Genomic DNA, 26,871 nt, shown 5'->3' on the forward strand with positions numbered 1-26,871 from the left:
ATGTGAGACGTCTACTCCAGCCAATCAGAACATTCAAACGCATTCACATCCGTGCAATTTATGAAAATAAAAGCTATTGAATATTTTTCCAGACAGATTTAGCTGCTAGATGTTAGTCAGACAACTTTTCTATGCTACTTCTTAATGAAAGGTGAAAAAAGTTATCGATAAAATGCTTATGATAAACCGCTGTTTGTTTACCTTCAAGCTCTGCTTCAGTTGCTCGACACATGTGCATTGAAGCCGGTGAGCACCAGCACACACATATTATAAACCAACAACAAAAGCCCAACCTCTTCTGTGTTTACAAATACAAGCACATGCGTTTAAAGCTTATTTCTGGATAATGATGTCAGAATATACCAGTATTTCAGAATGGTCTTTTCTGGAAAAATTCCGTAACGTCCTTGCCTGTGAGAACAGTGTTTTTTTTTTTTTTTTTTTTTTATTTACCGGTAAAGTTGTTCCGTTAATTTTCCGGAGATTTACTGGTATAACTGTGTGCAAGGTGCTTTTGTCTGGAGCATCATGTTCTTTACTCAGCCTTAATGATGTCGCATATTGTCATATGTGATTTAGTCTAGGGCTATATATATTGCAAAATTGTTGTTATTGCTGATCATACGACAATGTAAATATCCCTAGTGAGAAAAGGAGCAAAAGTTTTATTTCATTTCATTAAAGGTGTTAATTTTACCTTAGTTTAAGTAAGTTTCTGCTGTTTCACAAAAAAGTAGGCTGAATGAGGTATTTCAAATGAGCCTGGGTTGTTTGTTCATGTTTGTTTGTGGTTTTCATGCTTTAGTAATTAATTCTGTTCAATTGAAGAAGTTTAGGTGGCGCGGTGGCACAGTGGGTAGCGCTGTCACCTCACAGCAAGAAGGGTGCTGGTTTGAGCCCCAGCTGGGTCAGTTGGCATTTCTGTGTGGAGTTTGCATGTTCTCCCTGTGTTGGCATGGGTTTCTTCCGGGTGCTCCCGTTTCCCCCACAAGTCCAAAGACATGCGCTATGGGTGAATTGAAGAAACTAAAATGACCGTAGTGTATGTGTTGGTGTGAATGCAAGAGTGCATGGGTGTTTCACCGTACTAGGTTGTGGCTGGAAGGGCATCCGCTACGTAAAACATATGCTGCAAAAGTTGGCGGTTCATTCCGCTGTGGCGACCCCTGATTAATATAGGGACTAAGCCTCAAAGAAAATGAAGTTTTTTTGTTTTTTTTTTGATGGATGGATGGCTTACATCCCTTTAGAGTTGCTAGTGATGGTGTAATTTAGGGCTGCACAATACTGGACAAAAACGCAATACTGTTTTTATTGTTATAAGTATCTCGTTAAAGCGCCATGAAATCCCCCTCTTTCGGTTCAAGTCCACCTCAGAATTAGTAATATATCTGGGAGGCCCCAAAATTCGTGGACCCTTAAAATCGTGCTAACTTTCCACCACAAGTGGCATCCCTGCATACATCCCTTGATGAATGGCTAAATACTGTGTGCTGTATGCAGACGCGGTCTCACCCAGTCAATGGGTCTCACAGCTTGGCAGGTCTGCCTTGCCTTTGGAAAGCACGTGCTCTCATGAATAATTAAGAAGCAGGATCTTCTCATAGAATAAAAAAACTCCTCTATGAATAATAATGAGAAACCGACACATCATCACTCCACTAGCAGATTCGCACTACGTCACAGATTTTGATTCCGCCCCAATAATTATTTTAAACCCAGAAGATGAAATTAGCTGACAAAAGCTTAAAATGATCCAGTTTTCCCCACAATTAAAGCTGGCAGGTGCTAACATTGTTTTAACTGATGCTCAACACACAAATCTGTTAAAATTTCAGTACTCGAGGGTGTCCTTAATCTTTAAAGATATTTCTTACAATATAACATCTCTTTAGAGAAACGCAATTATTATTAGCTATTTTTTAAAAATATTCATTTATTTAATGGCATGAAAGATATTTTTCAGATCTAATTTAGACTAAAACACTGTGTCAAGGTGCAAGCATTTAGTATTTAAAACACTATGAATGAGTGATAACTTGATTAGCAGTTGTCATTTTCCTCTTTTATCTTTACTCCTGCCATAAGTATTAATTTTCACCGTTGGCCTGCTTTTCAATTAAAAAGATAATCTCTCTTTTGCTGTCTTTTTTGTATTTGGCCACTTTTGAAAGATTTCTGCGATGAACATTTGCAATAACAGGCAGGCCCGGCCCTAAGCAATTTGGCACCCTAGGCAAGACTTCAGGTGGCGCCCCATCACATCGCAGTAAAATCCACTGTATAGTCATAAGAAACTAAATCGATTTTTGATTGACTACTACAAGCTGGGAAAAACTTCAGATAAATATGCCAATGCAATTAACATTAATGCTGAATAGCTTTAATATTTACGCATTTGCTTGAGGAAGGACTGATGGGGGTGGTTACATTACTATTACTATTTTCCATAACATCCATGTCTTTCCATAACATTAGCTGATGTCAAAACTAACAGAAAGCACTATAGCTATTTATTGATTAGCAATCTGTCCAACGTTGGATGTAAAAAAAAATATGGGACAACAAATAGCTTCAAATTATAGAATACATAGCAAACATTAGAAAATACAGACAATAAAATAAAAGGTTTAGCCTATTAAAAACAATAGCCTATACAGAAATTAAATAAAGCTATAAAATCTATTTCACTTTAAATTGTATTTGCATATTGATTTAAGTTACTAGTTATTTAGTGAAGAGAAGCAAATGAATCTCTCATTGTGTTCTGATCACAGAGGTGTTCATGTAAGAATGCACAGATCTATAATGAAGCATTCGACTACTTTAGTAACTGTTTGTGCTCATTTAAGAGAAAATTAGTTGTGATTAAAATAAAACACGCAGGACGGAGCCAAAAAAAAGGAAAAAAAAGAAGCACTTTTCCGACGGTCCCTTACTAAAACCTCCGCTCGGCGTGAGCTCTCCTGGCTGAACGCATATTGGCGAGGGCTTAAATGATGCAGTGGTCATAATGTTGAGCGAAAAAAGAAAAAGACAGCTGTGAAACATAACCAGCTTTGCCTTTTTGTAGAAAACACACTTTTGATCTTTTTAGGGTAGGAGGTTTTTGAGTTATTGCCGTCTATCACTGAACGTGTCAGGAATACCAAAAAAAACAACTTAACCGCACTCATTTCTGCCGCCCCCCTGGATGTACAGCGCCCTTAGCATTGGCCTATACTGCCTATTACACGGGCCGGCGCTGATAACAGTAACTTGAAGATATCCGTTGAGTAAATGTGGCTGGGTAACATGACTGGAAAATAGGGTTGTAACAATATACCGGTATGACGGTCTACCACGATTTGAACGTGCACGATTATCATACCATGAACAATTGCATATCAACGGTTTTAACTCTTAAAGACCGAGACAGCCGCCCGCGGCTAAAAATAAGTATTGCTCTTAAATGTTTAATAACTTTTGATCCGCTGATCCCATTCATACAATTCAAAGATTGGCATAAAGAAGAGAATCTCAGCTTTCCAGTGCTGTATCACATAACATTCACGGACTTTCAGAGGCTCCGGAATCAGTGCGGTTACGTCATCAAAATTTGACAACGCTGATTTGACAAAGAAACGCTCGTCACTGTGTCTCCGGACAAACCAGACATGATACATTGATGCATTGTCCCTCCTCCATGCCCAGATTGGTTCAAACTCGCTATATCACAACCAATAAGCATAGGTTTCGCTTTTGTTTGTGGACCAACACTGAGCTTTTTGAACAACACAGAATGAGAGATAAGAGAGGCTAAATAAAACGCAAAAAAAAATGTTTTGCATAAAATAATTCTCATACTAAGTACTTTTGCATGCACAGCAGCACAGAAACATGACAAAACAGTGACACAGCAAAGACGAACTGCTGCTCTTGCTGTTTTCAAAAGACACAAATGAAGGTGCAGCTGTTTGTCTGCATTGCAGACAACCATATCCAAATCCATATCCACAGACAACCATATCCATGCTGGCACATAAAACCTAAGGATGTTCCATATTGAATCTAGTTTCGTTATGTAACTATTTATAGTACAGTAAATATATCTATTTTTTTTACTGAGGATTTGCACCATGTTTATTTGGACTTTGACACATTATTTATTATTTTCAAATTTTTTATTTGTTCATTGTAAGTGGTGTTGTTTATAGTAACTGAAAATATATTATTTGGAAAAAGTCAAATTTGCTTCACTGTTCTATTATTTTGTAACACTTTTTTTCTGTTTAGTTCATTCCCAGACCTTTTGGGCAAATACATTGTCAGTAAATAAATGCATTTTTTTCCCCCATAGAAAAACCTTTGTTCAGTCAGAAAACGTGTTCTTATTCTTTTCAGGGTCTTTGCTATGAGAATTACTATTTAATACCGTATACCGCGAAACCGTCAAACCGTGGTATTGTTTTAGACGATTATCATACCCTAAAAAATTCATACCGTTACAACCCTACTGGAAAATGAAGATCACTCCTGAGATTTGAAGTGTTTGCCCTTTTTATATTCCATTTCCTTTTCCACAAATGTCCTCCTACCATGATGAGTTGTTGAGTGTGCCTTTCTAGTTTTTCTAGTTCTGCACAAATCTAAAAAGTAGTACTTGTTTTTGTGTAGAATTTGTACAAAATCAATTCCTGAAATAAATTAGCAAAATGCAGGACAGATGTGGCCCCTCTTTAATGCCCAAATCTATGAAAACCCAGCAATTTAATGTTATTTTGGAGCCTGTGCGGTAGGACCAAAATAAAACTTTGGGCCTAGAGATCCAGCAATACAGGTTGAGCAAACTAATCCAGGATTTATTTTTTGAGATTAAAAGCTGTTCTTTCACTTGTCAATACCCCTGAAAGCCTGGAGAAGCAGGGGGCTGTCACAAAACCCTACCATTAGACATCTGATTGATCGCTCATGTAAAATTATATAAATAATTTAAAAATGTTTAGGCTTTCGTTAAATCTATTGTTTTACTGAGGGTATAATTGATATATGTGGCCCTTTACTACAGTACCAGTCATAAGCAGACATTTGTTTTGTCATTTTTTTTATTAAGATTTAATAAATGATCTTTTAGTTTATGTATGATTTGATAGAAGTCATGAATTATTTTGGTTTAATTGTGTAAGACATGTGAAAGACAATGCTGAAGAGAGGCAGTTTGTCCTGTTTTGAGCTGCATTTATAACAGTGTTGTTAGCAATATTGTCTAAATTGATGAAATTGTAAATGTTGAAAAGTATAGATAGCATGGTTTCTGTTGCACTCATTCATCCATGGCGGGGGGCCATGCCAAAATTCATCCTGCCATGGCTACATTACAGCATCTCATTTAAAACATTCAGTCGTGTATTTTTTTTTCTTTAATAGTGGGGAATAATCGCACCAAATGTATTAAAAGTGAACTTTAACAGCGCAAACTTTTCTTTAACCGTAGTAGTGCTTTGCGATATTTCTTTACCCCTTTAAGGTTACGTGCTGACTGACTGACTGACAGGTGCGTGATGTGTGCGCTAACAAACACGACGCAGCTTTCAGTTAAGATGAACACAGTTTTCACAATTATACTTTATAGATAAAGGTCCGTGGTTCTGCATATAATGACTTTATCTTGCTGGGGTTTACAGCCATTTCCCTTTACTTCAGGTCGCATTAATGCCACTCTGTAGGTCTATTGGAGACATTCATAAATATTCCTAGCAAATCTAACACATTTTGGAGACGTACTCATTACATAAACGCACTAAATCGCACTTCAGCAGCGTTTATTTGAGAGCTCACAAGAAAATCTGCACTTGAGCAGTGTATATTTGTGGGCGTGCAAGAAGTTTTGTGCATGAACAGAGGAAAACGGCATGCAAGCAAAAAGATTTGCTTGCTCGTATTACATGAATGCGATCTCGACTCACGACATTTGTCATTGAAATAAAGCTACAGGTAGTTGGTAGATCTGTGTGAAAAAGGCCTGCCGCCACAGTTAGATAAAAAAATCCTAGATAGGTTTTAATCCATTGTCCAATTCCTTCTGGAAAGGACTTCAGTGGTAATTGTTTACATTTTCAGGATGATAATGATCCGCTAATTGCAGTGAAATCCTACTTGGAGAAAGAAAATCGCTAATGAATCACAGTCATGGAATGGCCTCCACAGTGTCCAGACCCAAATATTATAGTGGCAGTTAGAGCTGCACAATTAATCAAAAAAAGGTTGCGATCTCGATTCGACCCCCTAGACGATTTTAATCCTGCATTTCTACGATTCTGTCAATCATATTTTCAAGTTCTGGAGAGAAGCAAAGGTGGCTGCACGAGTCTTTTCATTGTTTCACACACGTTGCTCAGCGACATGGACACCTCCAAATGACACATACTGTATTTATAAGGTATAATTTACCCACAAATATCATTTCTGTCTTCATATAATGCTGTATTCGCGGCCGTGACGTGAGCTGGTGACTGTGTGGGCAAGCGCCCTACTTAATAATAGACGCACGCGTCTACTTTAGTGAACAGAACCTGTATGCTGTAACAGGTTATAAAGTTGTAAATAATTTTCAGTTTGTGGCACAGAGTGGTTGTTTGAGAGCCGAGAGTATGAACAGCACTTAACAGTGAAAATGAAACCAAAAGCGTGCACATCATTTAAACAATCACACCGCATTTAGAATTATGACTGCGACAAGCATTTGATGTTTTTTCTTTCATAGCGAACACACAGTTGTGCATGAAAATAAATGTTTACAGTCAGGGTTCAACGCTAAGCATTTTTTCTACTGGCCTGATCGGACCAGTGGTTCAGATTTTTACTTGCCCTGCGAATATTGTTAATAGCTTAACAATAAAGTTAATAGCTATTTCTTAGCCACAAATAAAAAAAAATGTCAAAATGTTTGTAAATCTAGAATTTAAATATTTAAAAATGTTAATAAAGTGTTTTGCAAACAAAAGTAACAAAATTTGCAGGTATTTTAGTGCAAAACAAAAGATGACTGACCAAACTAACTGCAAACTGTACAAAACATCACTTCATTTTTTTTTTTAGTCGTGGTGTACCCTCATAAATGACTGCTTCCAAGACGTTAGAAACAAATGTTTTCCTTTAGCATCATCACTTGATGTTGCCGTCATGTTGCTGTCTCTTAGCTTTACTGGTTGTTACGGAAAAAAAAATAACATGCTCACAACATCCAATCAGATAAGAGGAACCGAGAAGTTAGCATTTAAAGGTTTAAAAACACAAACGGTTTCTCTATTCTGACTGTCTTTGCACGCAATTGACAAATAGTCACAGGCAAATTAAACTTTAGTGACAGGGCATTAGTGGCCCGATCGGGCCAGTAACGATCCAGTCTACTGTTCCGAGCATCTCACACGTTGGGCCCCACCATTGGGCAGTCCTTATTGTTGAGCCTACTCTAGCCTATAAAATGTTGATTTTACCAATGAATTAAATGGTCTAATAATGTTCTCAATGCAAGCAGGCCTATATCTTAAACATAATTCAACATCAGAATTATGATAAGTAGAATATAATTATTTATAGAAAGCAGTAGACCTACACACAATATTAATATTGTTGTTTTATTATATGTTTGGGAAAAAAACAACAATAATCTCATATTAATCTTTATTTTACATCTACAGAATCGTGAGAGAATCGCGATGAGGAGAATCCTTATTTTAAGCAAAAAAAAATAAAAAAATAAAAAAATAAAAAATTTGTGATTCTCATTTTAGCCAGAATCGTGCAACTCTAGTGGCAGTATGAGATCACCTAGACAGAAAATTAAATAGGACACTTAACCTAAAGAAGAACTTTGGAAAGTGCTAAAAGAAGCCTGATATTACACTGCACATTAATTCAAAAGATGACAGGACAAATAGTTCAAGGGAATCCACATTAAATATACACATTTTTTTGTACATATTTCCTTTATTTTCTGTTTGTTTTTAATAAAGAGAATGGTTGATTAGATGTTGCGCAAAAGTCTTGTGCAAAAAGCCAACAAAGCTGCTACAGTGCTTAGGACTTTTGCACAGTACTGTATATATATAGCATTTTTACACTTGTTTTTTACACTTGTTTTGTCTTGAGGAACATCAAAAATGAAACCTAATCTAATTGAAACCAAAGGTTAAGAAACTAACCATATGTATGTGCACCGCAGTGTCATTCATATGAATACATTTCCTGTGACCTAAACACAGTAAGAAAATAATCAAAGAGAGAGGTGTACAACTAAAAAAGTCAAGAGCAACTTCATATTTACAACCAATCTGCCCAAAAATGGAAAATGTTAAGAACTTATGCTGGTAAAAATATTCTGGCATACATAAATCAAAATGTCCTAATGATGGTACATAGATTTTTCAAGTGCTGAATCATCCTGCATCAAACAAATTAAAAATGCATTACATAAGAGTGTGCACTATACAGTGCTCAAGCTGAGTCAGCTGTAATATCTGAACAAAATATTTCAGAACTTCATTTGTAAATCTTATTGAAGAAACCGGAAAGCAGATGGTGAAAAACACAGCTATTTTGCAAACAAATCATTTATGAACAGTTATGCTGAACAAGTATGTTTGAAGCAGCTTTTTTCATTGATAATCTAAAAATCACAGCAATTACACCTGCTATATGCAAATCACATTTATATTTAGACTCATAATTCAGACAGCAGCATTTCCCTCTTATCCACGTGTGCAAATTAGTGTTGGAGTTTACATTTGCATTTGCTCCATCCATGTAGGACTGTGGGGTATATCATACTTGTTCAGCTCGTTTTAACAATTAAACTATATGGCATGAGAGTATGCAGTTGATATCAACATAATACAGTGTTTTATTTTTAATACATTTTCAAAGATTTCAAACACACCTCTTTCACTTCATTATGAGGTATTGGTTGTAAAACTCTGAGGAAAATAATTAATTTCCTCCATTTTGGAATAAGGCTATAACAACTGTGGAGAAAAGTATGCTGTGAATATTTTCCTGATGCACAGTTGCCACAATTGTTGATACACATACATGATAAACTAAGTTGATGATGCTAATTAAAAAAAATGAACAAAATTAAGGCCCTGTCCACACAAAAACTAACATTTTTTCCGTAGTTTTGTTGTTTGTCAACACAAAAATGGAGTATCGGGTCACTGAAACTTTCTAAAAGCTCCAGACAGAGGTGAAGTGTTTGTGTGGACACTACAACTGAAGTTTTCGCCTCATGACATCAGCATGAGCACCATTTACTTGTTTCTGATTGGCCATCATGGCCTAGTTCACACTAAACGTGGAAAATGCGTATGACACAAATTCTGCACGTTTTCGGCGAAAACTTTGTGTATTCCACATTGTTCACATGACAGGATGGTAATCCGCCTCTTTTCTCATGTTTACCCTGACACAAATGCAATTTACTCGAAAAAATATTTAATTCCCCATTTAGGTGTGAACCCAACATAAAAGCATCATTATTGCCATCTGTTGGTCTGTTGTGCCCTAAACCTTTTTTGGCTGGATAGAGATTTCTTTTTTTTTTTTTAAAAGCGGGAAAACTCTGTTAATAAAAATTACTATGTAAATATGTGGACATGGCCTACATGCTGACAATCTGAACAAAATTAACAAAATTATTAGGAAAAAAATATTTATTTTTCTTGCTGAACACGACTCATACACTGTAGAACAATGAACATCACTAAATGAAATAAGCAAGTTTAATTCATTTATTCATTTTTCTTCGGCTTAGTCACTTATTTATTTAATTCATCTTTATTGGTATAGCGCTTTTACAATGTAGATTTTGCCAAAGCAGCTTCACATAGAAGATTCTAGTAAACTGAATCAGTGTAGTTCAGTTTTTAGTGTTTAAGTTCACTCCAGTTTAGCTCAGTTCAGTGTGGTTTAAAAATCACTACTGAGAGTCCAAACACTGAAGAGCAACACCATCGATATGCAGCTTTACAGATCCCGAACCATGCAAGCCAGTGGCGACAGCGGCGAGGAAAAAAAACTTCACCAATTAACAAAACTGGTCACTCAATTAAGGTATAAAAATCAATTTTCTTGTGATTACGGGGTTTCGTTGAGACTTATTTTCCTCACGCATGCATATATAAATTTATTTTGCTTGTTAGTTTGATTACTGTTGATTTCAAATGCAACAAATCTGTTTGTATAAAACTTGTAGTATTGGTGCTTATAAGTGCGACTAAATTTTGGCTGATGCGCCTACATTTTTAAGGTTAGGAGCACTGGTGCTACCAAGCAAAAAGGTTAATTTCGAGCCCTGTAAATGTTAATGCACTCATAGTTACATTTTGTTACAACAGTGGAGCAATAATCAAAAGCGGTTTTGAATGAGTATTTGACAGTTTTGCTTTTAATTATTAATTAGCTTTTTCGGCTAACTGAGCCAAAATCTGCAGAAAACTAAAATCATCTGTATTGAAAGTATGTGAGATTGCTGGGCATCATTTTTATAATGAATTTTATGCATTCACTTTAACCAGCATCAAACATTGTAATTTGCACGTTTAATACTTTGCTTAGTGCATTTTATTACAGTTATTGACCTTTCTGTCAGCTGTCAGATTAAAATAACGTCTTGTTTTATATACTGCTGCAATGCCATCTGACAAAGTTTTATCTGCTCAAGCCAAGGTGTGATGTACAATCAATCCAAAACACTTCCACCAATAATACGAAAAACTAATGTAATAGGAGACTCCCAGTAAATGCAGAAATCCTCTGTTAACGATTACTAATAACCTAAACATCATCATTTGGAAAAAAAATAACCTCATTTAACTTGTGCAAAAATCTTCTTCTCACACCAGGACTCCACAACATCTGTTTGCTCCAGCAGATTTAAACCAGTATGGCCAACAACAACAACATGGCTGCCCTCAAGCTTCTGTCGGGATAAAAAAACATGCATTTGAAGGAAAGTAATAACCAGTGTGGCAGCTTTACAAGTTCGATCTTTAATCTGGTCTCTGCGGCAAATCGCTCTGGCATCTGACAAAGTTATGACTGAAGCAAATTATTAATCAGCGCAAACTTCTGAGTGACAAAACAGGATTTAATAATTGTTTAAGTATGAGCTATTAAGAGGTAAATCCTGAATGCACTCCTTAGTATAATAGCAATGTCATAATCATGGCGTTTTGTTTATTCATGTCAGTTCATTGACCTCCCTTCACGCTCAGCCAGTATGCAACGTGCATGTTAAAATAGGAGCACTGACACTTTTATCTTCAGCCTATTTTAGCAGAACTGTATACAAACATAACGCATCAAAAGCGGTGTTAATTGGAAAGGTTTTGTTTTACATGTCAGATAACATGTTGATTGAAATTTATTTGGATTATTTGGGGGGTTTTATACATTTAAAAAGACATAACAGAGCTGAGAGATGTCAAATGCTTGAAGCCCTGACACAGTTAAACACAGTTGAAGTCAGAATTATTAGCCCCTTTGAATTTTTTATATTTCTCAAATGATGTTTACAGAGCAAGGAATTGTTCACAGTATGTCTAATAATATTTTTTCTTCTGGAGAAAGTCTTATTTGTTTTATTTCAGCTAGAATAAAAGCAGTTTTTAATTTCTTAAACACCATTTTAAGGTCAAAATTATTAGCCCCTATGAGCTATATATTTTTTTGATAGTCTACAGAACAAACCATCATTATACAATAACTTGCCTAATTACCCTAACCTGTAACCTAATGAACCTAGTTAAGCCTTTAAATGTCACTTTAAGCTGAATACTAGTACCTTAAAAATATCTAGTGAACTATTATGTACTGTCATCATGGCAAAGATAAAATAAACCACTTATTAGAGATGAGTTATTAAAACTATTGTGTTTAGAAATGTGCTGAAAAAAATCTTCTACATTTTTTTTTTACTAGTGTAAGTCTTAGTCTGATCGGTGCAACCAATTTTTTTTTTCTTCTAAAATCTGTACATTTTTTACGTCTGGACCCTTACATAGGCTTATCATAGCTGTCAGAATGGCATAAATTATAAAAACAGTGTAATGTAAAATTTTAGGAATGCCCTAAAATCTAATTTATAAAAAAATCCGAAACAGAGAACGATTTATAATAATTATTAATTATTTCATTAAATAATAATAAAAAAAAATTGTAAGACTGTAAATTTGTAAATTATCTAACTAATTTAAATTATACTAATTTTAAATGTGCAAGTTAATAAAAAAAAAAAAAACTGTTTACTTGACATCAACATTAAATCAGTTTTCCTGAATTGGCCTTTACAATATCCATAAAAATTAAATATGCCACATACCAAACCAAAATAGAGCATCATAAACTGATTTAGGGTATATTCCACACAAATATTCAGGGAATCCCTACTTAATTTACTTTTTTAAATGGAGTTAATCAAATCAAACTAATAAAATTAACAATTTAGTATATACTTTGTTATGTAATGAAATGTATTAATTCTAGTCCCTGTCAAACGATTAATCCAAAAAATATTTATATATATATATACACACACACACACACACACACACACACACACACACACACACACACACACACACACACACACACACACACACACACACACACACACACACACACACACACACACACACACAAACACAAATACAAATACAAACACAAACACAAACACACACAACAGTTCAGTTCTGTCTAGTTCTCAAATCTGATTGGCTGATAGCCATGCAATATTTTGCAATAACAACACGTGTACAGCCTCTTCACCCTTGTGTATTATTCCGCCCACATTAGGACAGCAGATCAATAAACTCACCACAGTTTGACAAATAATGCAGCTGTTCGACAACAATGTACTTTTGAGGCTTTTTAGGTGAGAATGTAGTTGTTTAGATTGCAGCTGATCAAATGATTATAAGTCATGTAAAAAAAGAATCCAAAAAATAAAGCAATCGAGTTCATAACAGGGCGAGAATGTGGCGAAATCCGAAAACACGGTCAAAATCAGACGAGGGGGCTTTTCTTTTTCTGGACGGCTTTTGTAAATGGATCAGTCGGACAGACGGTCACTCGACAGCGGCCTCCGGCGGCTTTGCGCGAAAACGTCGCGCAAAATACATTTAACAGAAATAAAAATGATTGTGAATGAAGCATCATTTCCATTAATACTAACTGAAATACACTTAGTAATAAGATATTTGAAATAAATGATATTATGATCTTAAAGCATAGCTAAACTATTATTTCAATAGTTTTTCTGTATTTGGCCACAAATAGATCAACCATTCATTAATTTTCTTGTCGGCTTAGTCCCTTTATTAATCCGGGGTCGCCACAGCGGAATGAACCGCCAACTTATCCAGCAAGTTTTTACTTGATGCCCTTCCAGCCGCAACCCATCTCTGGGAAACATCCTCAAACACTCATTCACACTCACACACTACTGACAATTTAGCCTACCCAATTCACCTGCACCATGTCTTTGGACTGTGGTGGAAACCGGAGCACACGGAGGAAACCCACTCGAACACAGGGAGAACATGCAAACTCCACACAGAAAGAACCTGACCAAGCCGAGGCTCGAACCTGCGACCCAGCGACCTTCTTGCTGTGAGGCGACAGCACTACCTACTGCGCCACTGCGTAGCCTATAGATCAACCACTTTGTGAAAATTGAACTCTAAAAGGAGTTACGTGTCAGTTCTCTCTCAGATTACACACAGCACCTATTTTAACTATACACCAGAATGGAGGAAAATTGTGATCAAACATGAACTAATTTAACACCCACCACTATCCACTATATTTCATGGGAGACAAACCCTCTCCCTTGAGCCAGTCAAAACAAAGGTGTATCTATCAGCCGATTCCCTGATTTCTCGAAGGCTCATGTTCACTGCTCTCCCTCCGGAATGAGATCTGTGGTAAGGCAACCCTTAAACAGAGTGCTGTATTGACGTCTGATTAACAGACCTCTGCACCCACAGGATACAATTTCCACAGCTTTCACAGTGCCGGCTGGGTCTCTTTACCACTGACACGTCTTCATTATCTAATGCTGTGTTTAAAGAGTTAAAGGTGCAGTAGGTGATTGTCTTCAGAAACATTTTTTGTTGTGCTGGTTGAAAGTCTCTTCACAGTCCAATAGTAATGATTGCAGTAAATAATATAAATGTGTTTATATGTATTTTTATATTCTGGGTAAAGCATAAAACTATAAAATGTTAATTCAATTAAATAAAGTCGGACCGTCATCTCCCTTAATTCCGATAGGCAGGTCAGACTGTCTGTCAGCAAATGTAGATTCCGACTTCTGCGCATCTGTTCACGCAGATCCGCCATTAGCGCGTGCCCGTCTGCTTCACAAAAACGCATGAGCTCCGAGCGAGCTGCGGGCCGCTCGCAGATGCAGAGTCGGAGGCGCCGAAGGACAGCCGAGCTCGGGCCGATTACTGTACAGCCAGGCACCGGTAGAATTCGCCCTTAAAGCAGCCGCGCGGTCACGAGACAGACCGGGAGAAATCAAAAGCTGAATTGAAACTTTTAAATACCTGAATCAATATTAGAGTTACTTTAGCACGCTGGAGGAAGGACGACACCATGGCTGAAGTAGCACTGTTAGATAGCTAATGTTCTGTTTTGAAACTAGTTTATGTTAGATTGTGTTCTGTTATGAATGACTTACAAGCACAGACGTGTTGTTCAGCCACTAAAATCTCCTGGTGAAAGATTAATGTGATTATTTTCAGTTTCATAAGGTTCTTTGACAGCATCTATAATGTAGATTTATATTTGGTTTAACAACAAAACTCCAGTAAATAGCGCTATTCCGCCTAACCTGCTTTATTGAGCTGAAGTTGCTTTTATATACACATTGGGTCGTTTTTGAACAATGATCGCCTTCCCATACTGTTTACCATGCTACTCTGAATATTCGCTCTGAAATAGCATGTAAGTGTGGCAAAATATTTCATGTAATTCCTGCACGGCGCTGGCACTAACTAACTGGCGAATGACATGAACTAGTGGGTTGTCTGTCGGCTGTTGTGACGCGGTGCGCGTGCTCGCGATTTCAGGGGGTGTGGCTTTGAGTCACAGTCCTTTCCCGCCGTCCAATGATAATATGCTAATCGGTTAGCATTTTGGCAGATCACCCACTGCACCTTTAAGAAACCTAATACATTTCGTAGATAATTACACAGTTATTACAATTAGGGCTGCACAATATATCATTTCAGCATCGATATTACAAAGTGCACATCCACAACAGTCACATCACAGAACATGCAATATTGACGTTAATATGTTGGGATTATAGTTGACTCAGTTTAAAGCACATGACATTTGTGAAGTCATGCAGAGTTTGACTATGATAGAGTAGACATTTTTTAGACATTTAGACAAAAGAGAGTTTAAAGGGCCATGAAATCACCCTCTTTCAGTTCAAGTCTACCTCAGAACTTTAAAAAAAAAAAATGCTCCGAGATGGACGTGGAGCTGTGAGCAGAGAAAGGAGTGGGCATGGCCAGCAGAGCAAGGGAGAAAGAGGGGAGTGAACAACTGCTGTCAGTCGGCTCACAAAATGAGACACAAACTGTAAAGAGACCCATATTTACAAAGTTAAACGCAAAGAAATAAACAGTAAGTAATTTAATGCCCTGCTACATGTGTCATTCATAATTTCATATACACATAATCACAATTTCTTGTATCGTTATAAAGATAATCGTGTTTATATAAACATTATAAATGAGGAGGACTTCTCTCCTCCTCAATCCCCGGGTCTGAATGCAGACACAGTGGATAGCAGTAGAGCAGCTTGTCCAAAAAAAACAAGCTTTTTGGTAAAACTGTATTCATATCGCAATATATAATCACAGAAAAACAAAATATATGTCATAAAATAATGTCATATTTATGTCATATCATGCACCCTTAAAGGTGCCATATACTGCATTAGTTAAATTGTTCTCTGATAAAGTAGGTTCATTGCTTCGGCAAGATCAAAAATGTTTTATGTGTTTATTTATTAAATACTAAATTACAAAATATTACTAAGAATTAAACACCCTATAGCAGGGGTCACCAATCCTGGTCCTGGAGGGCCGGTGTCCCTGCAGGGTTTAGCTCCATCTTGCCTCAACACACCTCTCTGGATGTTTCAAGTATACCTCGTAAGACCTTGATTAGCTTGTTCAGGTGTGTTTGATTAGGGTTGAAGCTAAAATCTGTAGGACACCGGCCCTCCAGGAACAAGTTTGGTGACCACTGCCCTATAGTATCAGAAAGTCCATAATTGACCATATATGGTTCATGTCGTGAATATTAATAAGCTCTGCTCTGAAGTGTAGCTCTTAGACAGACAGACAGACAGACAGACAGACAGACACACACACACACACACACAAGCACACACACACAGCATTATGTACGCTGAACATGAACAAATATAAACAACAAGTAGTCGTTGCTGTTCGTAATTGTGTTTGCATTGTAGTTTATGCACATATTTTCTTATCATTCATTTATTCATGTTCTTTTCGGCTTAGTCCCTTTATTCATCATGGGTCGCCGAAGCAGAATGAACCGCATATGTTTTACACAGCGGATGGGAAACACCCATACAGTCCTGCATTCACACACACACACTACGGCCAATTAAGTTTATTCAATTCACCTATAGCGCATGTCTTTAGACTGTGGGGGAAACATGAGCATGCGGAGGAAACCCACACCAACACGGGGAGTACATGCAAACTCCACACAGAAACGCCAACTGACCCAGCCGGGACTCGAACACCGTACCACCATGGCACCAGTTGTGCACATACTTTTTTTTTAATATGTGCATTTCATAAATGTATGCACAAATCGTCATTTTCACTCATTGCATTTTTAATGCAACATTCGAAAATGTCCATAAAAGTAGGTAGATGGGAACAGAATCAGCTTTCTTCAAAAAAATCTTTTATGTTCAACAGAAAAAAGGAACAGGTAAAAGGTAAGCAAATGACGATAGACTTGTATTCTTCAGGTAAACTGTGCCTTTAAAAACATATTATAACTCCATTGTTTGTTGGCATTTTATTCCTGGCTGACGGCTCTCACCCTAGTGATTACATTGTGCTTCAGGAGACACTTCCTATCTGCTTGAGGAAGCGATTTTTATTCATTACATATTCTGTTTCAAGCAGTACCTCTGAATAAAGATTAGGAAACGATACGGGCCTGCCTGTGAGAGATCAAATTCACCACTCTAGCTCTTTACGAAGCACTGAGAGCTTTTAAAAGAGCTTCTTCTGTGTGTGAACAACAAAAAAAAACCTTACCATTATCTACTTTAGATAACGTGATTTAACCTTACCCCTACTCTGATTTTCTCTTTTTCAAAAACAGTTAACTAGAAACTCACGACGAGGCAGGTGCATTCTGTCATGGATAGGGCTGAACGATATTGGACAAAACGATATTTACATTTTCTGCTATTTATATTGCAATTTTTCCTGAGGATAAATGAATAATTTTAGACTTTTTGGGATGGTTTTGTATGGGTGTGCATAAAATATGATCAACAAATTAAAAGAGGAGATACGGTGGGGGGAAAAGTATTCCACAAGTCATGTTTTTTTCTAGGATTAATATTTCAAAAGGAGCTGTTGACATGGAATTGAACCAGATTTTGACCAAAACCCAAACAATACACAAATAAAAATATAGTTTTTAAATTACTCATAGTTAATAGTTAAAATAACTAATAGCTAAATAGTTAAAATAACTATTTAAATATAGTTAAAATAACACTTCTCAAGCGATCCGGGAAACTGGCCTGAGTATGGTTCAGATAGCATAGTGTGAGTGGGCCCTTAAAATGTTTACACAGGCCCTAAAAACGCAAGCTATTAATATAAACTTTCACTTTATTATTTCATTTCATTTTCTTGTCGGCTTAGTCCATTTATTAATCCGGGGTCGCCACAGCGGAATGAACCCCCAACTTATCCAGCAAGTTTTTACGCAGCGGATGCCCTTCCAGCCACAACCCATCTCTGGGAAACATCCACACACACATTCACACACTACGGACAATTTAGCCTACCCAATTCACCTGCACCACATGTCTTTGGACTGTGGGGGAAACCGGAGCACCCGGAGGAAACCCACGCGAACGCAGGGAGAACATGCAAACTCCACACAGAAACGCAGACTGAGCCGAGGCTCAAACCAGCGAACTTCTTGCTGTGAGGCGACAGCACTATCTACTGCGCCACTGCTTCGCCCCACTTTATTATGACTAAACTAAAAATTACAGTGTTCTAAATATATAAATATATACCCGTCAACTATAATCTTGACTTCACATTCTGACTATTGTCCATTCACACATTGCGATACCGATGCTAAAACACTACATTGTGCAAGGGTAAACCTGGTGTATCTTGTGACCCACATTTGGCATGCAAGAGAAGACCTGCAGTGCCCTGCTCTGGTTAACTCTTCCTCTCTGGCGTCCTGGGACGGATCTTAAGGCTCTAATCACTGGGAGACATGCACCAACTCTGCAGTGCTGCTCTCTCAGAGAAACCATCGTAAATCATCAGCCTGCGGATTAGGCCTTGGGTAATCATGTCAACAGACAGATTACATTTTGTTTGTCCTTTAGAATACATATCTGCTGAAAAGTCAAATTGGAAACCGTCACTCCGATGCATTTTTCATTAGCGGCACTCTTAAGAAGGACACGTGTGCATGCCGGACGTATACAAGAAGAGGGATTTCTGCGTGGACGTGAACAACAGTATGCATGCGGATGATTACACATGTATGATGTATGAACTTATGAAGCAATGCTGAACGCGACGATTTATCATGGCAGCTTATAGTAAGACAGATACACAGAACAGTGCTGAGACACACATACGCAACACTGCTGGACTATGGAAGCAAATATTTACAGCTTGTGGTCTTGTGATATGCAAACTTCAGTGTAAAACTGTTCAAAAGAAGAATCTGACTAGACTTGGTCCTAACACACATCACATTGAAAGAAGATTCTGACTAGACTTGGTCCTAACACACATCACTTTCTGACTAGACTTGGTCCTAACACACATCACATTAACTGCTTTAGTAAACAAATGTAAAACAAGCGACTATACAACAATGCCTTAACACTGGACCTACAAGAAATCTCTAACTAGAATTATATTATTATATTCAAAGCATCTTTTGAGATTTTAGAATTAAGTTTCGAATGTCTGCCATTTTATTTTAAGTCATTAACCTAAAAAAAATAAATAAATAAAAAATGTAACATAGCCATAACCAATTTTTTTTTCATTGCAGTAAAAATGTTGTTTTGAAAAGACAAGTCTGAAGTACACTTTAAAAATAACTCATGAGGCTTGTTAGCACTACATAGTTTAATACATTATTGTAACTTAAAAATTCTAAAATGTTGCTTAGATTAAAACTTTTAAGTTGACGGAATAATTTTATTAAGTTTTTAAAACAGGAAAATAATGATAATTACATCAATTTAAAAAAAAGCGGCTAATTTAAGGGTAAATATATCTGTCAGTTACTTTAAAACACTATCGAACTTGTAGCAACCCAAAATAATTGGGTTAACTCAATTTTTCCATAATAATAGAGTTGTATTGTGCATGGTTCGGGATCTGTAGAGTTACGCATCGATGAATTTGCTCTTCAGTGTTTGGACTCTCAGTAATGATTTAAACCACACTGAACTAAGCTAAACTGAACTGAACTTAAACAGTAAAAACTGAACTACCCTGTTCCAGTTACTATGACCATTTATGTGAAGCTGCTTTGACACAATCTACATGGTAAAAGCGCTATACAAATAAAGCTGAATTGAATTGAATATTGTATTTTTAAGTCCACACACTGATGTTCTTTGTTATTTTTTCATATTGATAATATGGCACAGTACATGTTTTTGTTTTGTAAAACAACGAAAACCTGTGGTTTAATACAAATACAAAATTACAGAGAAACAAAAATGCTGTTGTTAAATGTATTTCTTACAAGCATGATCAGTACATTTGAAAACAAACAAAAAATTAAACAATTTCGACTACTTAATTTATTTGAGGTTCTAAACTTGAAAACGTGCATGTAATTAAGTACATAACACTGGATTTGTTTTCAGGTTTTTGCTTTGTAAAAATGCCTCTGATTGAAGAGAAAAAGATTGGGCTAACATAATAGAGTTTGTTGTCTAAACTTCATTTTGTTCAATGTTGTCGTAACTTGAATATATTAATGCAAACAGTTGTGTTAATATTTTTTTGTTTTGTTTAACAATATTTTTTGAGTGTAGAATTAGATTTTTGATATCAGAAAGGCAACAGAAACACGCATATTCAAATGCACGGGAAAACAAAAAGTAGGGAAAAATAGGGAACAATCGACATTCAGAACCTATAATCGATCTGATTTTCCTAGGTCGATTTTTTCAATTGTTTACCTTACTGTGTGTGTGGAGTCACTTGAACCAGTGACCTTCTTGCTGTGAGGCGACAGCACTACCTACTGCACCACCGCGTTGCCTTTACTACGCAATTATTTCATTTATTTAATTTCATTTAAAATTGAAGAAAAAGCCCCAATCAGATGCAAATGTCTGCAGCCCTGCCTCCGTTTTCAGTAGTCTCAGTTTTCCCCCAGTCCACACTGACACAGAGCAGCAGTGTTTTAAAATAAAAACAACCTCTTCAGCATTTTCAACAAGCTCAGTTTTCAGTGCTCAATAATTACGGAGTAGTGTGGACGGATAGCATAGCCATAGCAAAACTTATGCGTTTTAAAACCAAAATGTAAAAGTGTAAACAAAGCCTCAGTCAACATCGGTGAGTACGGTGAACTAATCACCTTCATGGCCAATCACAGTCATTTCTGTTGAGCATGTGAACGCAATGGCAAACCAACGCTTTAAGAACGTGCTCAACAGCACTCAAATGTTAGCAAGAAATTAACGTTTAAAAAAATAGGATGGTGAATAAATGCTTTTCATTGCGAATCAATGCATGTTTGCAATAAAAAAATGCATATCTTAAAACCTGTAAACACTTTTTCTGTTTCTGCCTCTAACTGTGTGTTATGAAAAACTTTCCGGAAAAAAAGCAGAAGGCAAATTGCAATAGTTGTAATCCAAGTTATCAATTTTATTTTTTCAGGTTGTTTCCTTTGCTGTTGTGCTTGTAACTATGAGCTAATTTTCGCTTTTGGGAGAACTGGCCCAACAAAAGTTGAAGAAATAAAAGGTTCAATGTTTAATTTTCTCAAAAGAATGGGAAGTAGAGGATGAGCTTATTGCAGGAGGCCTCCACACCTTGAGGGTCAAACATAGAAAGGCAGTGGCAAACAGCCAGTCAAACCCCTGAGAAACTCAAACAGGCTGTTCAGCATTCCTTGTGGCTGCTTTCTTTGCCTAGTTTGCAGTGGCAGGACTGAGAGAACTAAGAAATTCAATACGGTGACTCGTTAAAACAAACGGAAAGATAAATCTAAGAGGATCAGCTTGCTTTATGCAAGAACTTAAATAAGAAATAAGACTTACGTTTTTATAAAGTTTGAGTGTGAGTTTTTGTACTATTCACAACATGTTTCCACAGGTACTTTTAAGACAACATATGAATTGACAGGATGTGTTAAAAGGATAGTTCAACCAAAAAAAAAAAAAACTAATTCACTGGCTATTTATTTACCCTCGAGTGGTTCCAAAGTTAAACACAAAAGAAATTTGTCTTGAAGAAAAGCTGTTTCCAACATTTTTCAAAATATCTTCTTTTTTTTCTTTAACACATGAACTGTCCCTGGGGGAACTATCCCTTTAAAGTAAAAAAACATATACGTTTAAAGATCACGGTCACTAACACGTTACAATTTTCTCATCCCTATAAAGAGAGGCAATTGACACATCCCTGATTGGGATTTACTACTCAACACCTCAGTGCCAAGACTCCCACCACATTTTTGGAGGGAAAATGTTACGACCAGCACACACTGAAAGCAAAAACTTAGTGTATGTTAAATAATACTGAATATTTCCGACAGAGCTCACAACAGATTGTCATGTGCTTGAATTTTCATGTGAAATAATACTGCAAGCAGCATTAAAATTAGGGATGGATGGATGGATGGATGGATGGATGGATGGATGGATGGATGGATTTGGACAGACAGACAGACAGACAGACAGGATGGATGGACGGATGGACGGACAAACGGATGGATGGATGAATGGATGGATATGGATGGATAGATATGGATGGATGGATGGATGGATGGACAAATAGATAGATAGATGGATAGATATGGATGGACGGATGGACAGATAGATAGATAAATAGATAGATGGATAGATGGATAGATAGATAGATAGATAGATAGATAGATAGATAGATAGATAGATAGATAGATAGATAGATAGATAGATAGATAGATAGATAGATAGATAGATAGATAGATAGATAGATAGATAGATAGATAGATGGATAGATAGATAGACAGACGGATAGATAGACGGATAGATAGACGGATGGATGGATGGATGGATGGATGGATGGATGGATGGATGGATGGATGGATGGATGGATGGATGGATGGATGGATGGATGGACAGACAGACAAACAGAAGCCCTCACAGCATGACAATGCTTTCATTATGACTAGGCCAGGGTTGAATGACACATTGTAGTACCTATAAGAGCCTGGAAGAGGTTACTCTGAAAGATGTCAATGACTCTCTGGATGGAGTGCCTCAGCTGTCTGTCTTCAGTGCTACTAAGTTTTGACCGATATTCCTCCAGCAGTAACAGAGCCCTCTGTGCATCTATTAGACAGATAAACACAAAGAAGTCATGAGTTACATAATTACACGACATTGCATACAGACAGCATCAAGTGATTATTTTGAATTTACTGATGACGTTGTGATAGAGTGCTGTAAAATACTTAGCATAAAGTTTATGAGAACGAGACTATAAATGATCTTAAAGAGATAGCTCACCTAAAAATGAAAATTCTGTCATCAGTTAATGTTACTCAGCGTTTATTTGTTTCAAACCTTTATGAGTTTCTGACTTATGTTAAACACAAAAATTGCTTTGAAAAATGTAGGAAGCATGTAACCACTGTCTTCCTTGGTATTTGTTTCTCCTACTATATGAAAGTCAATGGTTACAGGTCTTCAACGTTCTTCGAAATATCTTCTTTTGTGTTCAACAGATAAAAAGGTTTAAAACCAACTGAGTAAATAGTGAGTAAAAGTTTGTGAACTATCTCTTTAATAATCTGTCAGTCTACAACAGTAAGTTAAGCCTCAAAAACAGTAACTAGCCAGCAAATGTATTGAAAATTACAAGATTTCACAAGGTCTTTTTCTCACTTTTTTCCTGAATTATCTTTTTAATAATCTGTCAGTTTAAAACAATAAGTTAAGTCTCAAAAACAGTAACTAGCCAGCAAATGTATTGAAAATTACAAGATTTCACAAGGTCTTTTTCTCACTTTTTTCCTGAATTATCTTTTTAATAATCTGTCAGTTTAAAACAATAAGTTAAGTCTCAAAAACAGTGACTAGCCAGCAAATGACAAGATTTTGAACAGACTGTCTCTCACCTTTTTTCTTGACTGGCATGTGACAGTGCTGAAAGTGACTTTGCATTATGAGAATGAGATTTTAAATAATCTTAACGCGATAGCTCACCTAAAAATGAAAGTTCTGCCATCATTAATGTTACTCAGCGTTTATTTGTTTCAAACCTTTATAAGTTTCTTGATTGTTAAAAACAACATATATATTTCTGAAAAATGTTGGAAACATGCAACCACTGACTTCCTTAGTATTTGGTTTTAATACTATAGAAAATCATCGGTTACAGGTTTTCAACATTCTTCGAAATATCTTCAGGTCTGTTTCTCACTTTTTACCTGAACTATCTCTTTAATAATCTGCCAGTCTAAAGCAATAAGTTAAGCCTCAAAATAAGTGACTAGTCAGCGAAATGTTTTCAAAAAATGACAAGTGTGATACTTTCATTCCTGAACTATTTTAAAGAAAAAAATGTTGGAAACGTAATCACTGACTTACGTAGTATTTATTTTTCCAACAATAGAGGGTTACAGGTCTTCAACATTCTTTGAAATATCTATTTTTGTGTTCAACAGAAGACAGGTTTAGTTTAGTGAGTAAATATTCATTTTTGGGTGAACTATCTATTTAATAATCTGTCAGTCTGAACCAATAAGTTAAGCCTCAAATGAAGTGACTAGCCAGAAAATGTATTGAAAATTACACGATTTTAAACAGCCTGTTTCTCACTATTTTCCAGAACAATATCTTTAATAATCTGTACATCTAGAACAAATAAATTAAGCCTCAAAAAACAGTGACTAGCCAGCAAATCACAAGATTTTGAACAGTCTATCTCTCACCTTTTTTCCTGACTGGCTTGTGACATAGTGCTGAAAGTGACTTTGCATTAAATTTGATAAGAACGAGATTTTAAATGATCTTCAAGCCATAGCTCACCTGAAAATAAAGATCTGTCATCTGTGATTGTAACTCAGCATTTATTTGTTTCAAACCTTTATGAGTTTCTGACTCATGTTAAACACAAAAGAAGATATTTTGACAACTGTGTATACACAGGAATCAGAGAGTGAAATACCTTTTAAGACCTTTTTAAAGACTCTTTTCATACATTTTAAGACCTTATAACCACTTTTCATTACATAAGAAATTAATAAGAAATTAATAAGAAATTAATCAAAAACTGAAACATTATTCATAAACTGAATAAACATCTATTAAATCTAGCTAATTCAGCAAGTCGGCAGTAAACAAACCAGCATGATGTCAAATCTAGTAGGATTTTATTGATTTCATAAACTACACAGCATCCAGATATTCACAGATTTAATTCAGGAAGATTTAATTCAGGCAAACTTAAGCATACAACCATACATTGCGTAATCAAAAATTATATTAAATTAAATACCTTGCAAAATAGCATTTAAGACTTTTCAATACTTTTTACATTCATCTACATTGACTTTTCAACTTTTAATAAGATGCTCCAGACACCCTGGAGAAATGTTGGAGTAACCACTGACTTCCTTAGTATTTGTTTCTCCTACTATATGGAAGTCATGGTTACAGGTCTTCAGCATTCTTCGAAATATCTTCTTTTGTGCTCAACAGAAGAAAGGTTTAAAACCAACTGAGTAAATAGCGAGTAAATGTTTGTGAACTATCTCTTTAATAATCTGTCAGTCTAAAACAATAAGTTAAGCCTCAAAATAAGTGACTAGCTAGCAAATGTATTAAAAATTACAAAAAAATTCTCACATTTTTTTCCATGAACTATTTCTTGTTGGAAACATCTAGCCACTGACTTACAGTATTTGTTTCTCCTACTGTGGAAGTCAACGGTTACAGGTTTTCAGCTTTCTTCGAAATATCTTATTTTGTGTTCAACAGAAGAAAGGTTTAGTTTAGTGAGTAAATATTGATTATGCGGTGAACTATCTATTTAATAATCTGGCAGTCTAAACCAATAAGTTAAGCCTCTAACGAAGTGACTAGCCAGCAAATGTATACAAAATTACAAGATTGTACATAGTCTGTTTCTCATTTTTTTCCTGAACTATATCTTTAATAATAAGTCAGTCTACAACAATAAATTAAGGCTCAAAATAAGTGACTAGGCAGCAAAATGTACTCAAAAAATGCCAAGTGTGTTTCTCACCTTTTTTCCTGACTGGCATGTTTCGGTTGGGCTCGTGCACGATAATAATAATAACCAATCCAGCACGGTGGCTCGCGAAAGAAACGAACGACAAACACGACAACAAAACGCTCCTGTCCCAACACGAGTCTCACGGCGGGGTGAGTTAGACGCAGTTGGCATGAAACTCAAATGTTTATCCGGTAAACATGAGGACGGTTCGGGCTGCTACAAAAACGAGCCTCTGGGTTTTTTTTAGGAGTCGAGCTGCACTACTTCTTCTTCCTCTTCTTCTTCAACCTGTCAGTCGCACTTGAGCGTTATTATTCCGCTGACAGCCCCGCGTTTCCATTCAAAACACATCCAGACGCTGAAATTCAGCCTCCGCCGCCAAATCTGCTCCGCGGCTGCGGGAGAAAGCTGAACATATGTCGCCGCCAGTTGCAGGAGGGCTTCCAAAAACTCCCCAAACTGTAAATATACACCTCCCAGTCATGCGCCTGCAAAAGGCTGAGTGTGAACACAAGCGATTCAGATCGTCGCGTCCGCGGTTCGCTTCATTCTCTTTCGCCTTCGCAGCAACCGAGGATTCTTTTCCTAAACGTCAAACTTCTTTCCTTCCCTCCTCCTCTTTTTTTTCTTCCTATGTGTCAGAAATTCCAAACTTTCCTCCAAAATGGCGTCCCAGGGTTGGAAGAATGTCACGTGATTTAGACCCTACCCTTGACCGCCCAATCGTGGGCCTGAACTACCTTTCAGCTCAGGGTTGGGAAGGTGAGACTTGCCACTTTCTTAAAGTGATAGCTCGACCCAAAAATTACAGTTTGCTCACTATTTACTCTCCCTCAAGTGGCCTTTATGGGTTTCTTCATTCTGTTGAACACTAAAAGAAGATATTTTGAAGAAAGCTGAACACCTGACTTCCATTATAGTAGGAAAAACAAATAGTATGAGAGTCAATGGTTACAGGTTTTCTTCAAAATATCATTGTTTGTGTTTAACAGAAGAAAATTTGTCACAATTGAACTGTGAGTAGCCTAAATGATGACAGAAATAAATTTTTGGGTGAACTGTCCCA

The 26,871-nt window shown here is 36.5% G+C and overlaps 1 protein-coding gene across 26 annotated transcripts in view; it reads right to left on the minus strand.

The window, feature by feature from the left end:
* The window catches only part of dlg1b (discs large MAGUK scaffold protein 1b), a 172,647-nt gene extending 146,168 nt beyond the window's left edge, over nt 1-26,479 (minus strand). For 20 of the 26 annotated variants that reach the window (XR_012387156.1, XR_012387155.1, XR_012387154.1 and 17 more), the window contains exons 1-2: nt 25,815-26,479; nt 22,763-22,894 (exon numbers count right to left, since the gene is read on the minus strand). Coding sequence is in view for 15 of the 26 variants with exons in the window: in XM_073916586.1 (XP_073772687.1) it covers nt 22,763-22,894; nt 25,815-25,833 (151 nt within the window). In the remaining 11 variants the exon portion in view is untranslated. Of the gene's footprint in view, nt 1-22,762; nt 22,895-24,498; nt 24,596-25,814 lie in introns of those variants that run through there. The other 6 variants (XM_073916673.1, XM_073916659.1, XM_073916672.1 and 3 more) reach the window with 3 other exon arrangements.
* Nucleotides 26,480-26,871: the final 392 nt, after the last annotated feature.

The sequence above is a fragment of the Danio rerio genome, chromosome 2, assembly GCF_049306965.1.
Source record: "Danio rerio strain Tuebingen ecotype United States chromosome 2, GRCz12tu, whole genome shotgun sequence".
Taxonomy (NCBI): Eukaryota; Metazoa; Chordata; class Actinopteri; order Cypriniformes; family Danionidae; genus Danio; species Danio rerio.